The sequence below is a fragment of the Rhinopithecus roxellana genome, chromosome 1, assembly GCF_007565055.1.
Source record: "Rhinopithecus roxellana isolate Shanxi Qingling chromosome 1, ASM756505v1, whole genome shotgun sequence".
NCBI lineage: Eukaryota > Metazoa > Chordata > Mammalia > Primates > Cercopithecidae > Rhinopithecus > Rhinopithecus roxellana.
In genome coordinates, this window is record NC_044549.1 from 163740724 (window position 1) to 163753361 (window position 12638).

Below are 12638 nucleotides of genomic sequence, written 5' to 3' on the forward strand. Positions count from 1 at the left end.
AGTGTCTCCATTTGAAAACTTGTCAAAGTGCAGGCATGGAAAGGGAATAAAAACTTAAAGAAGATCAAGGTAGGATGTCAAAACAAACTTACAATTTCCCAAGATGGATTTATGAAGCAAAGCTGTCAGTTTTGCTGTCATGGAGCTTCAGAAGAGCACAAGTTTTCAGTTTTCTACCTAATTGTTCACAGTGGAATTGCAAACTTTTTTTATGACCTTTTAGAAACCAAGTCTGGAGTTGTGACATTTAAGTTACTCTTCTCCTCCTCTAAGTACATAGATTCTAGCTTTAAATAGATAATAATGAGACTTTTTCCACGTTGGAAACACGTTTTCCTACATTTTGGAAGGAAGCATATTACTGAAGTATGAATGTACAAGCACATTCTCTTGAGGCCTGGGCTGTCCACCAGATGCCCAGCATACATTTCTGGAGGCAGATGATGTGATTGTATCCTCCTTACCGAAAGCACTTGAATGATACCTGCGCGGCAACCTCAGCTGTTTCTTGTTAACAGCAATGTGGTTGAGAAATAAGAGTATGACATCTGTTTCTTACCACATTGGCCTAGCTGTACTGTCACTATTGTTCCCCCATCTGGATCTTCAAAGCAGGGTTTCTCAACTTTAGCTCCATCAGAATCACCCAAAGGATTGGTTAAATCCCAGATTGCAACACTCACCCACAGAGTTTCTGAGCCCAAAGGTCTAGGATGGGGCCTGAGAATTTGCATTTCCAACAAGTTCCCAGTTGATGCCAATGCTGCTTGCCTGGGAACATACTTCAAAAACAACTGCTCTAGAGAAATAAAATGTCCTTTTTTTGTTTGTTTTAATGATTTTAGGTGGTCTGGCTTGTTGTTTTCTGGATGCAGGGGTATTCCTGCTATTGTCACATTCCTTGCCCACGTCCTGGAGTATTTTTTGATCCAATGCAAGACACCCCGTGTTTCTACCACTTCCTTTTCTTTGTCTTTATCTTTATTACTACATTAATACATCCTGGATATTCTCTTCCTTCTTGTAATTTTGGAAGCTTTAGATTATTCTACTGAACACTGACCCCCTGAATCTGGAAATATTTTCTTGAATTATATAATTCAGAAATAAAACCTTTATGATTTGTGGTCCTCGTAAAAGAAAAATTGCAGAAGATATTGCAGGGAAAAGAGAATTTATTCATTATTATTGCAACAGGGATCAAGACTATGATCTCTCTTTTTAGAGAGAGAACTGAGCTCCACTGAATCAAAAAGCAAGAGAGTCTTCAAGCACTGGGGTGAGCTAGTGGCAAAATTTTGGAGGACATTATAGAGGAAATTGGGTGATGTGATTAGGCTATATGTACTTGCTAATTGGTGCTGTGGAAGTTAGGCTCCTATCCTCCCACAGAAATTGAGAGATAGGGGCTCTATTTTTCATGACAATTAGATTTCAAAGGGATGGCTCCCAGGTACTTAAGAAGGACCTTCATGGATTGTAAAAGTGGTTAGAGGTTAGGAGATTTACATCTCAAAGGGGCATAAATGCTGTAAGGATAGGGAGGTGAAGAGCCTCTAGTCTAGAAGAAACCAATGAAAAGTTTGGTCAAGCCGAGGGGAACATTAAGGTCATCTTCCTTACCATTGCTCACCATTTAGTCTGGTACCTTATAGTTTACAAAAGGGTATGTTGAGGTCTAAAGTAGTCACTTCCTGAAGAAAGCACAGCTGGTAAGTGGCAGAACTGGAATTAAAACCCAGTATCCTTTCTCCATGGGAATGTTTCCTCTGCTCCAAGGGAATCTGTCCATGTCCTTCCCCTTCTGCCCTGTCCTTTCCTGGTTTTTCATTTTGTTTTGCCTCGTGATCTCCTTTTCTGTCTTTTGTCATGTTTCCCAGTTTCTGTTTTTCTCTTGAGAGTTCACCTGAGTCTCTCACCTAGCCACTCGGATGTCTTCTTTTTTGTCCTTCCTGTGGCTACCCACTAGGGTTCAGTTTCAGTTTCTGAGCTTTCCACTGTGAGTAGCGTGGAATTTTCATCTAGTATCTCCTAGAACTTGGCACAGGCTTGGTCAGGGCCCTGGCCCCCATCTGGGCCTTGCTTAAATGATAAGAAGATGAACATGACCTACAGGCTTAGAGAGCCATCTGTGGAGTCAAGTTGCCTGGGTTTGAGCTCAGATTCTACCACACACTGAGCTTTGGGAAATTTATTTAACATATCTGAAGATCAGTTTTCATCTTCAAAATGAGGCTGCTGTAAAAATTAGCTTAGACAACTCATGTAGAGAAAGTAGCACAGTGCTTATCACATAGGCATACTGTATAAATATTTGTCATGGTTATCATTAAACCTCTGAAAAAAGGAAACCAGAAATACTTTTCACTCTCAGGCATTCTAAATCTTAAAAGTTCTCAAATGTCAATTTCATTTTTAAAAAAATCTTTGAACACTTCTAATCCTGTGCCTTTTACTAGCATTTGTGTTTTATCACAGACTTTAGCAACACCAGCTATGTGTGGAATATGGCCATCCCTGGCCTTGGTGATTGATGTTCAAAGCCAATCGGAACAGCCAGTTACTAAATCCTGGCTGTATGTTGATTGCTGAGTCATCCTTTTGAAGAGGTTTGACTTTATTTTCATCTTTGCACGTGCAGAGAATTTAAGCCAAATTTAGGTTTCCTTCCTTTAACCTGTGGAATCAAATCATTTACATAGTCTTCTCATTTCTCCCGTTGACACTGCTTCTTTTCCCCTAGGTAAGGGAAGGGTATACTATTGTAAATCAGTGATTAATGGCCATCCTTCTAAAGCCAAAATTAAGTTACTCTTTGGATTGGCTTGTGACACTTCAGTCTGTCTGCGTCAACCCATCCCTCCTAACACACACACCCATGCCATCACTAGCTTACAGTTCAAATCTGAGTTAGGACATGCTCCTTTGGCCCCAACTATTTTTCGGTGCCTAGCCCCTCAATCTGGAGATGAGCTGACTCATGTTTGTATAACATTAAATACCTGGGTACAGGAGGTTTTGTTGAATTATTTATGTTGTTGCTGTTGACTCTAGCGTCAAATGTGTAACGTAGCATCCAATTATACATAGCAGGTCCATGAACACACACTACAGTCTGCATTGGGAATATGACCACAGAGTCATAATTTCAGTGATACAGCCTCAAAACTATTATTAGCATTTTCAATATTCTTTTTACATTTTTTACTTTTTCTCCACATGCCTTATTCAGAGCCCCATCAGCACTGTAAACCACTTCGAGGGAGCATCCTGAATTGACGTAAAATTATCGTTATTCATAATCAAGTCATGGGGAAAGCAGAGAAGATGCCCAACTGAGAACACTTGTGACAGGTCATGGTATATGCATACGTACAATTTCAAGAGGCAATGTGGGGTCGTGGTTAAAGCTTGAGCTATAGATCAGTCTGTATAGACCAAATTCCAGCTCTGCCATTATCTAGCTATGTGAGCTGACCTGAGTTACCTAACTTCCTTATGCTTCAGTTTCCCTATCTGTAGAGGCAGTATTAGTTATTATTTAAGTGTTTATTCAAGTGCTTACACATACTAAGTTGTCAATAAATATTATCGTTCTCCTAAAAATTATCATGCTCTCCAATTACCCCTCTTCTCTGCACTTACATGTTATGTTCCTATCACTTATTTTAAAAGAACTCCAGTTTAATTTAAGGGCATATTTTAGAATCTTGAAAAGAGTGTTAGTGACGGATTATATATTTTGACTTTAATGATACACAAGAATGTATTTTTAATGAAATAATTAATACTGTAGGCTGATGTTTTAATCAGCTTCGTGTACTACATTCTTGCAACCTATGATATTACCCAAGTAATCTATTAGTTTGAATTTGCAGTAATATAAATTTTACTTAGTGCATTTTCTCTTGGCTGCTCTGGTTAATACCTAGTGCCCAGGAGAGCTGTGATTAAGGATACTAGAGCTGCTTGTCTCTTGCTGTAGTGAAATGCCAGTGAGTGCCCAGTGGACATATTGGGATATGTTTCTACTTTTGTCCATAATGGTGAGACAGAAGAGATTGTTAGATTCATCTTAGGGGTTTCTGCATACTGTTCCTATTACCCATGTGTTTGAAAATTCAGAATCCATAAACATCACGATTATTTTACTGTTCTGTGTCATCTAAAGGATATTCAGCCATTATAAGGCCAAGCCCTCTTTGGTCCACCTTTTAGCCATATTAATAAGACTTCTTCAAATATGTAAAATTCAGTACAATATCATTAACACTTAAATATATTACATTAATAATAATACCCACCATCTATTTGATTCCTTGCTTTTCTTTCTTCCTTTCTTCCTTCCTTCCCTCCCTTCCTTCCCTCCTTCCCTCCCTCCCTCCCTTCCTTCCTTCTCTCTTCCTTCCTTCCTTCCTTCCTTTCTTTTGTTCTTTCTTTCTTTCTTTCTTGATGGAGTCTTGCTCTGTCACCCAGGCTGGAGTGAAGTGGCACCATCTCAGCTCACTGCAAACCTCGCCTCCCAGGTTCAATCAACTCACTTGCCTCAGCCTCCTGAGTAGCTGGGACTACAGGCGCATGCTACCACACCTGGCTAATGGGGTTTCACCATGTTGGCCAGGCGGGTCTCGATCTCCTGACCTTGTGATCCACCCGCCTCAGCCTCCCAAAGTGCTGGGATTACAGGCATGAGCCACCGCGCCTGGCCCATCTTTTTTGGTTGTTTGTTTAAATCGTTAATATCTGAAGTTTCAACTTTACACACAAAAACAATAACATTCAATGGTTTCAAGTTGCCCCTGGTCAGATGGTTAGAAAAAGTCAGAGTCCTGATTCGTCGGTCTCTCCCTGACACTCAATCACATTCTGCTAAACCATGCCACTCCTTAAAAGAGATCCTATTTGATGTTGAAATGTGTTTGCTCTTATACACTATGCTCCCAGGTCTTCTACTCACACATGAAGGTAACAGATTATTTATGACTAGGCTCCTTCAGACTTCAGCTGTATAGGTGTCAGAGAACCAGTACTTCAGAACCATGCACACAAACTTCGTATCGCAAGGCTCTTCCTTAAGGTGCAGTCTCTTTAACCTCCATCCCAGTCATTTTATTCATATTATTTCAGCTTAGTAAGACATTTCCATGGTACTAATTACTTGGGGATATACGACGGAGTTTTCAGGTACTGAGTTCAGAGCTTCCGGGTACCCTTTATCAGTTTATCGCCCTAGTAGTTTGTGAAAAGGCTGAGAGAGAAAGTTCTCATTCTTAATTCCTCTTTTCTCAGAAAACTGACACATCTGAAAAATATGTAGCAAATATTTCAATAAAACATGAGGCCAAAATATGGGAGGGGCATTAGTTAATCTCATCCTACAGCATGAGTCTCGAATTCTTTAATAATGCGTCACAGAAAAGTGAGCAGTTAGACTCAGATTGGTGCTTTCTCTCATCTCTGTGTGTTGAATGATTTGTTGATTGTATCCCTATGCCAGGTTCTGAGTCTTCCAGCAGTGCAGGCTCCTCAGGATCGCTGTCCCGCACCCATGCCCCTCTCCAGAGCACACCTCTAGTCTCAGGCGTGGCAGCTGGCTCTCCAGGCTGTGTGCCTTATCCAGAGAATGGAATAGGGGGCCAGGTTGCTCCCAGCAGCACCAGCTACATCCTCCTTCCACTTGAAGCTGCAACAGGCATCCCGCCTGGAAGCATCCTTCTTAATCCACACACAGGTGAGTTACTACCTGCTTTATCAGGGATACAAGGCTTTCAGAAGTTTGTTCTTACATTTGATCTTATGAATTTGCGAGCAGGTATTCTGAAAATTCCTGAACAGGAAAGCTAGTTGCATGAACTGTTATGAGGCATTTTTGTTTAGAAAGAGCAGATTTATAGCAGTATCTATAGCTCTATATTTATATCTTCCTATCAATATTTATATTGATTTGTAGATACAGATACTTCCAGAAGCATCCACTTTTCTTTTTTCTTTTACTACAGTGTCTCTCATGCATGCTTAAGAGCTAAGATGAGAGAAAATGGTGTGATGAGTTGGGATATAGTAATTAAAACTTTGAGTTTCTCAGTCTAAATCCCCAATTAGCTTGTATTATGTCAAAAGGGTTTTTGCATCCAAGAATATTTCTGGAATTGAAGTATCAATTGAGATATATAGTGACCATTAACTCTAGAAGTTGCTTTTTAACCTTAGAACTTCAGCCAGCGCCTATGAGAGGAATAAGAAACAGTGGTGGTGAAGAGAATACAGAGAGAAAATTCTTGTGTATTTTAGAAATGTCAGGCTTACACTGATTTTGTTGGGGTTTAGAAAATTGTTCATGATTATAGTTTCTTCCATGATGAATGGCCATTGGTTATTTAATTTTGCATTTTTCTAGTGGGTCAGTTAACTTCCACATTGATTTCAAAAGACTGAGGGCTTTGAGATTCTAACATCAGCAAAAGAACTCGGAAATATCTGCTTATATGCGGGGAAAACTTCTCAACCTGGGGCATTTTTGTCTCTGTCGCCAAGGCCATTTGGCATTATCTGGAGACATTTTGATTATCATGATCTGGGGAGAACAGGGCTGCTATTGGCACCCAGTAGGTAGAGTACAGAAATGCTGCTAAACAGCCGCCAAAGCCTAGGGCAGACTTCCACAGCAGAAGATTCTATGGAACAAAATGTCGGCGGTACCATGGCTGAGAATCCCTGGCTTAGAAAGCTTGACATTGACTAGTCACTTCTTAGGACGTCTTTATTAGGGACTGGCAATACATGGAGTTGTCTTGAAAGAGATCTGAAGTTTGGTTTAGATCATTCCAGACTATTTCTTCAATTAGCTAAACTCGAAAATGCAAAACTGGGTAAGTATCTCATAAAAATTATCTGACTCAATCTTCTCACAAACATAGTGCTACTAGTAATTAGGAAATTCAGAGAAACATGAGAACTGTAGTAAAATAGTTACTTGAATAATTGCCACATTTTCATAAAACATATGGCACATTCCCAAGTCATGGTGTTTGATTGAGACATATTGAAAATGCTATAAGCTTGGGGGAAGAAAGGCATAATCATTTTATAGAAAACCGTTTGAAAGCTTCAGATTAGATACTTCTAAGGAGGATTTTTAGATTGCTTGTATTTTATCTGGATTATTGTAGGCACTATAAAGAAAACTAAAAGAAGGCCAGGATCATATTGTTTACTTTGAACATGAATCAAAGTACTGTCTGACTTTGTTGGCTGAAATTCTTTCACTTTTAATTGAGATAGAGGGCTTGCTGAAAAGCAAACATTTTAACCACTTGTTTTGAGTGGTCTGTTTTAAGCAAAATTACAGAGTGTTTTGTAAAAGCTCAACAGAGTATTTTTAGGGTACAATGCAGGAATATTATTTCTAATGATAGCATAGTTGTGCATGTGTATGTGTATATTATCATCTATAATCTTGTTTACAGAAAAAAGAAACAGAATATTGTTTGATGCCAAGTCCCAATTCTTATTCATTGGACCGAGTCATTTAGAGCTGTTATCAAAATATCTCTTTTGTAAAAGGATCCCAACTAAGCAAAAGGATTTAATAACACTGTTGAACAGCTTCTCCATACATATTTTTCTGATCCGACAAATGCTAGATTTAAAACATCCTAAACCAAAAGGAAAAGTATGCATATATTATGTACTATTTTTGAGTAGTGAGATGCAAGGTGAATTATATCTCCTCTTTTCTAGAATATATTTATTCTGTAAATTGAAAATATGCACATGTATGTGTATGTACATATATGTATTATATATAACGCATGTTATATGTATAGGTGTATCTTTAGTATATGTATGTGTGTGTATGTATATGTATCTACCTGTCCAATTTCTTATGTGACTTTTACTGTTGAAACTAAAGGTTAGCCTCGTCTGGGCTGGAACTCATCTCCTTTTTCTGTCATTGCTGTGAATTTAGAAACTATACCTCTCACTCTTTTTAAAGTACCTTTCTGCCAAGTACACAACAGAAATACTTGGGTGTTAGGAACCAAGATCATATGACTATTTTGCTTCTCATTTGAACTGCTCTTGAGCTCATTTCCTTGTTACCACCACACTTTCACGCTCCTGTTCAGAGGAGCCATACTTGGCTATTTTATTTTATTTGTTGCTTGCCCAGAATGGACAAAAAAGTCTTAGGCACTGTGCCGGTGCTCAATAATTACATCATTATTGCAGGAATATCTCCTACCCATTATATATGTGGGATGGATAACAGAGCAGTTTTTCAGCTAATGTCATATATTTGGAATGTGGTTCATGTGCAAAATTATAATTGATAAAACATCTGTTTTAAACAAGAATAAGACAAGTAATAATTTAAAAATACTAAGGTATCTGCCAATCATGTGCCTACTAAATGAAACAAAAGTGAAACTTCCTTTGTCAGCACAATTGACTTGGCTCTTACTAAGTACTAAATATTTGGCACACTGAAATCAACCCACTCACATATACCCTTGCAGTTTCCCCAATATAACCATAACTTTTAATTTTGTCTGGCCTCAGGCTCAACTTTCAACAGGTTCATGTCTAACTTAGGACCTCTTGCCTGTTCTTTTTTTGCTTTTCAGGCATCTGGATGACTGATGTGTCACAGAGGCTGTTTTTCAAAGTTTTCCCTGTATAACATTTTCATTCTTGCAAGGCAAGCCTGGACTCTTGGGTTTGATCTTCCTCTGGTTGTCTTGGACCCAGCCTCCTTTTGGAAATTTTTAGCAGAAAGCTCATCTTTGTTGGGCTATTTTACTTCAACTCAGTGCAATCCAGAAATGCCAACAGGCATTGGCATCCCTCAAAAACTTGTTAATGTTCATATATGTCATTTTGATATTTTGCTTGGCCATTATCTGGCACAAGTTCAAGACTATGTTATGTAAGATCATGTCATTTGCAGGGACTTCACTTTGGGGAGCCTTTTAGAGCTGTTTTTCAAATGCTTCTGATGGACTTTCAAAGCTCTGTACTTTTATTTTTATCAGGACTTCTAGCATCTATTAATCCAAACTTCTTATACTTTTTAAATTAAATGAATCATGAATTTTGTGTTCTGTCTATAAATGTATCTTTGTAAGGTTTAAGTTAATCCTTGTCTACCCATAATCAGTAGCTCCCTTATAATTTGACTATCACCTTCTAAAGACTAGGAAAAGAAAATCTCTTTCTCTCACCCCTTCTCTCTCTTTTTAAATAGTTACCCTTCTTGACGGAAGGGTAAATTCAGAAATACTTTTGTATTAAAAACCAAGAGCATGGGATTTCTTCACTTCTTGTGTGAATTGCCCTTAGTCCATTTCCTTGTTACCAATACGTGTAGAAGCTTCATGTGAGGAGGGTCCATGCTTAGTTATTTTTTATTTGCTTTTTTTTTTTTTTTTTTTTTTTTTTTTGCTTTCCTGAAATTGATGGCAAGGTCTTAGGCACTGTGCAGGTGCTCAATAATTACGTTATTATTGAAATAATATCTACTACCCATTATTCATGTTGATGTGGATAGTAGAGTAGTTTTTCAACTAATGTCATATATTGGAGAGGAATGAGCATTCTGCATTTAATCCTTTTCTCTGTGCCTTCTCTGCATTCAAACTGCCCTGGCTTATTTCTGTCATTGAACTCTCTTCACCTATGCCAGCACCCATGCCAAGGCCTGCTGAGCGTGCTTGTGCAGTTTCTGACATGAAAACCTCCTCTAGGCTAACTAGGCCGAGGGCCAGCCAGTCCTTTTTTCCTCTTTAGTCTTCAGCAGCTGTCATTCAAACTAATTGCTTGTATTCAGTGTAATTGCATCTGGATTGGTAGAAATCCTAGAATATAGAGAGGCTGTCATTGCCTGAATTGAAAACCAATCATCACCTATCCCGGGTCCCTTAGGAAATTGCTTTGTTCTGTTCTCTAGCATCCATCTTCTTTCATGTTTCTCAGTTCTTGCCATCTCTCCTTGGTGAGCATAAAAATCAATCTTTTGTACTCCCTTCTCTTTCCAGAAGAACCTGCCATCTCTCTCTACTTAAGTGAATCCTTAGTGCTTTTTATGTGCAATTATTTAGAAACAGCTCCTTCTTCTAGCCCACTGCATATTAATCATATTTCAAATGGAGCATCTAGAATTTATCAAAAGACACATGAATGTTTTGGGATTATGTTTTAAAATTCTAGTTATGATCAGTTTTTCATACTTTCTTAGTTTTCACTGGGGTAAATCAAAACCATACAGAAATATAGTAAAAAATATAGTAAAAATCCTTTCTTTTTCCTTTCCATTGTGCATGTACATGTGTGTGTGTGCATGTGTGTGTGTGTGTGTGTGTGTGTGCACAGCATGAGACTTATTTTGAAATAATTCCAGATGGAGTTGTATGCCTTTGTGATTTTTTTTTTTTAAAGTTAAGTACCTAGAATTTTTGTCTTATCTTTTTAAAATATAGGACAAATGAAACACAGGAAAATTAAAGATTAGAACACTAAATGGGCTGATAGATTTTTTAATATTGAGCTTTTAAAATTCATTTTGCAAATTGCTGATTTGGGAGGAAAAATGGGTTGCAGTTTTGAAGCTAGAGGAGAGCTAGTTTCCAAAAAGAACATTCATTTAAAACAATAAAATGCAGCTACGTGATAGGAAAACAAGTGCCTGGAAAATGAAGAACATAAAAAAAGAGAGAGCAAGACCAAACAGTTGATGTTGTCACTGTTTTGCAAATATAATTCCCGCACATTTGCTTCACCATCACAGCACATTATTGTTGGTTATAAAACGGATTAGGATTTAGATATGTTTCTGAATATGCAACATTTAAAGTTTCTTGTTACAAACACACAAATATATTTGTACTCAAAACTTGTGCTAATAATGGGGAATACTCACCTCTGGTTACTGTTCCTAAGTGATCTGAAGTCAAGGCTTTTGCTCTCTATGAGTGAGCATGTTGTCGGCCTTACCACAATCTCAGCATTTCCCTCCCCAACTTGCTCCATTTTACTTTCTTAATTTATTGAACTATACAATATATAGGGGAAGTGCATGACCTGCACACATCTGAAGTCCAGACCTTAATAAATTTTTGCATATGTGAAAATTAGTGTAAACTTCACTCAGAATAAGACCCAGAGTATATCTCGTCTTCCTTTTGGTTTCCTCAGGCTCTCCCAGAGGTACTGCTGTTCTGACTTCTGTTACCGTTGATTAGTTTTCCCTGATCTTGTAGGTAATAAATGAGATTTCACAGTAGATGCCCTTTTGTGACTGATTTCCTTTATTTACAATATTCACTTCGTTAATTAGCTTACTTCCCATGTTATAACAGTCTGTTCTTGTATGAATATCATATGTACTTTTTTTCACTAGAATATTTCATTTTCTCTGGATCAGTTTTTAAATTCTTTACCTGTCTTCCTTTTTTTTTTTTTTTTTTTTTTTTTTGACAGGGTCTCACTCTGTCACCCAGGCTGGAGTGGTGCAGTGGCATGATCTTGGCTCACTGCAACCTCCCTCCTGGGCTCCAGTGATCCTCTTACCTCAGCCTCCTGTGGAACCACAGGTGTGCACCACCATGTGCAGCTAAATTTTTGTATTTTTTTTTTAGAGACAAGAGTTTCACTCTGTTGCCCAGGCTGGTCTTGAACTCCTGAGCTCAAATAATCTACCCACTTTGGCCTCCCAAAGTGCTGGGATCATAAGCATGAGCCACCGTGCCTGACCCTTGCTCCCTTTTGTTGCAAATTTTTCTCATGTGACTGAAGATCCTTGGTTGTTCTTTATTTATATTGTTGACGAATAAGGCTGCTGTTCTTCTCTCTGCCATCACACACTTCTTACCCTGGATAAGAATACTCATGCAAGCCTTGTGTATCAGAACAATGTATGGATTGAGATGCTTTAGAATATGTGCTAGGGCAGAGCTCAGCATGCTGCCTCCACTATCTCCCTTATGCCAAGATAAGGAGGACCTTCCACTGAAATATCGACCCCATCCTGGGAGCCCCATTCTCTCTAGGTATTTTGCTCAGGTTCCTAGAGAATATTTCTGTGACTTCAACTTGTAAACAAATATTCCTACTGCTCCTTTTCCAATAAGGTTACAGGACTTACTGAAAAGGGAAGAGAAGACTCACAAGTACTTCTGTGAACAGTTTGCCAATCCATTTCCCCATGTTCTGATGCTTCTCGTTATTGATCTGTCAGTACTGGGTGTTACTTCACCTTGAAACACATCCTTCACCTCATCTGACTTCTCATTCATTGATTAATAATTTTCAGTTACAACACGGTTTTTTTTTTCATCATTACCCAATTGTTCCATGTACTCATTATGTAAAATTGGATAATTCACTTCAGTTATTTGGCATAATGGAAAGTGAATAGACTTTGAAGTCTTACTGACCAGGGTCATTTTCTAGTTCTCTCATTTACTGTTTTTTACATTTCTGAATAAGTTGCTTGGTCCCCCTGAGTCCTAATTTTCTTTAAAGTGGAAATGAGAATACGCATCTGCAGGTTGTTAGGAGAGCTAAGATCATACACGTAAGGTGCCTGTTACTGTGCTTGCCACATGCAAAATCAGTTTGTTCTCTCCTTTCCACTCCCA

General features: G+C 38.3%; 1 protein-coding gene across 15 annotated transcripts in view; it reads left to right on the plus strand.

Annotated features, from left to right (window-relative positions):
* Positions 1–12638, plus strand: part of ARPP21 (cAMP regulated phosphoprotein 21) — a 159161-nt gene that overhangs the window by 85673 nt on the left and 60850 nt on the right. For all 15 annotated transcript variants that reach the window (XM_030932936.1, XM_030932932.1, XM_010389633.1 and 12 more), the window contains one exon: positions 5498–5731. In XM_030932936.1, coding sequence (XP_030788796.1) covers positions 5498–5731 — 234 coding nt within the window. The remainder of the gene's footprint in view (positions 1–5497; positions 5732–12638) is intronic.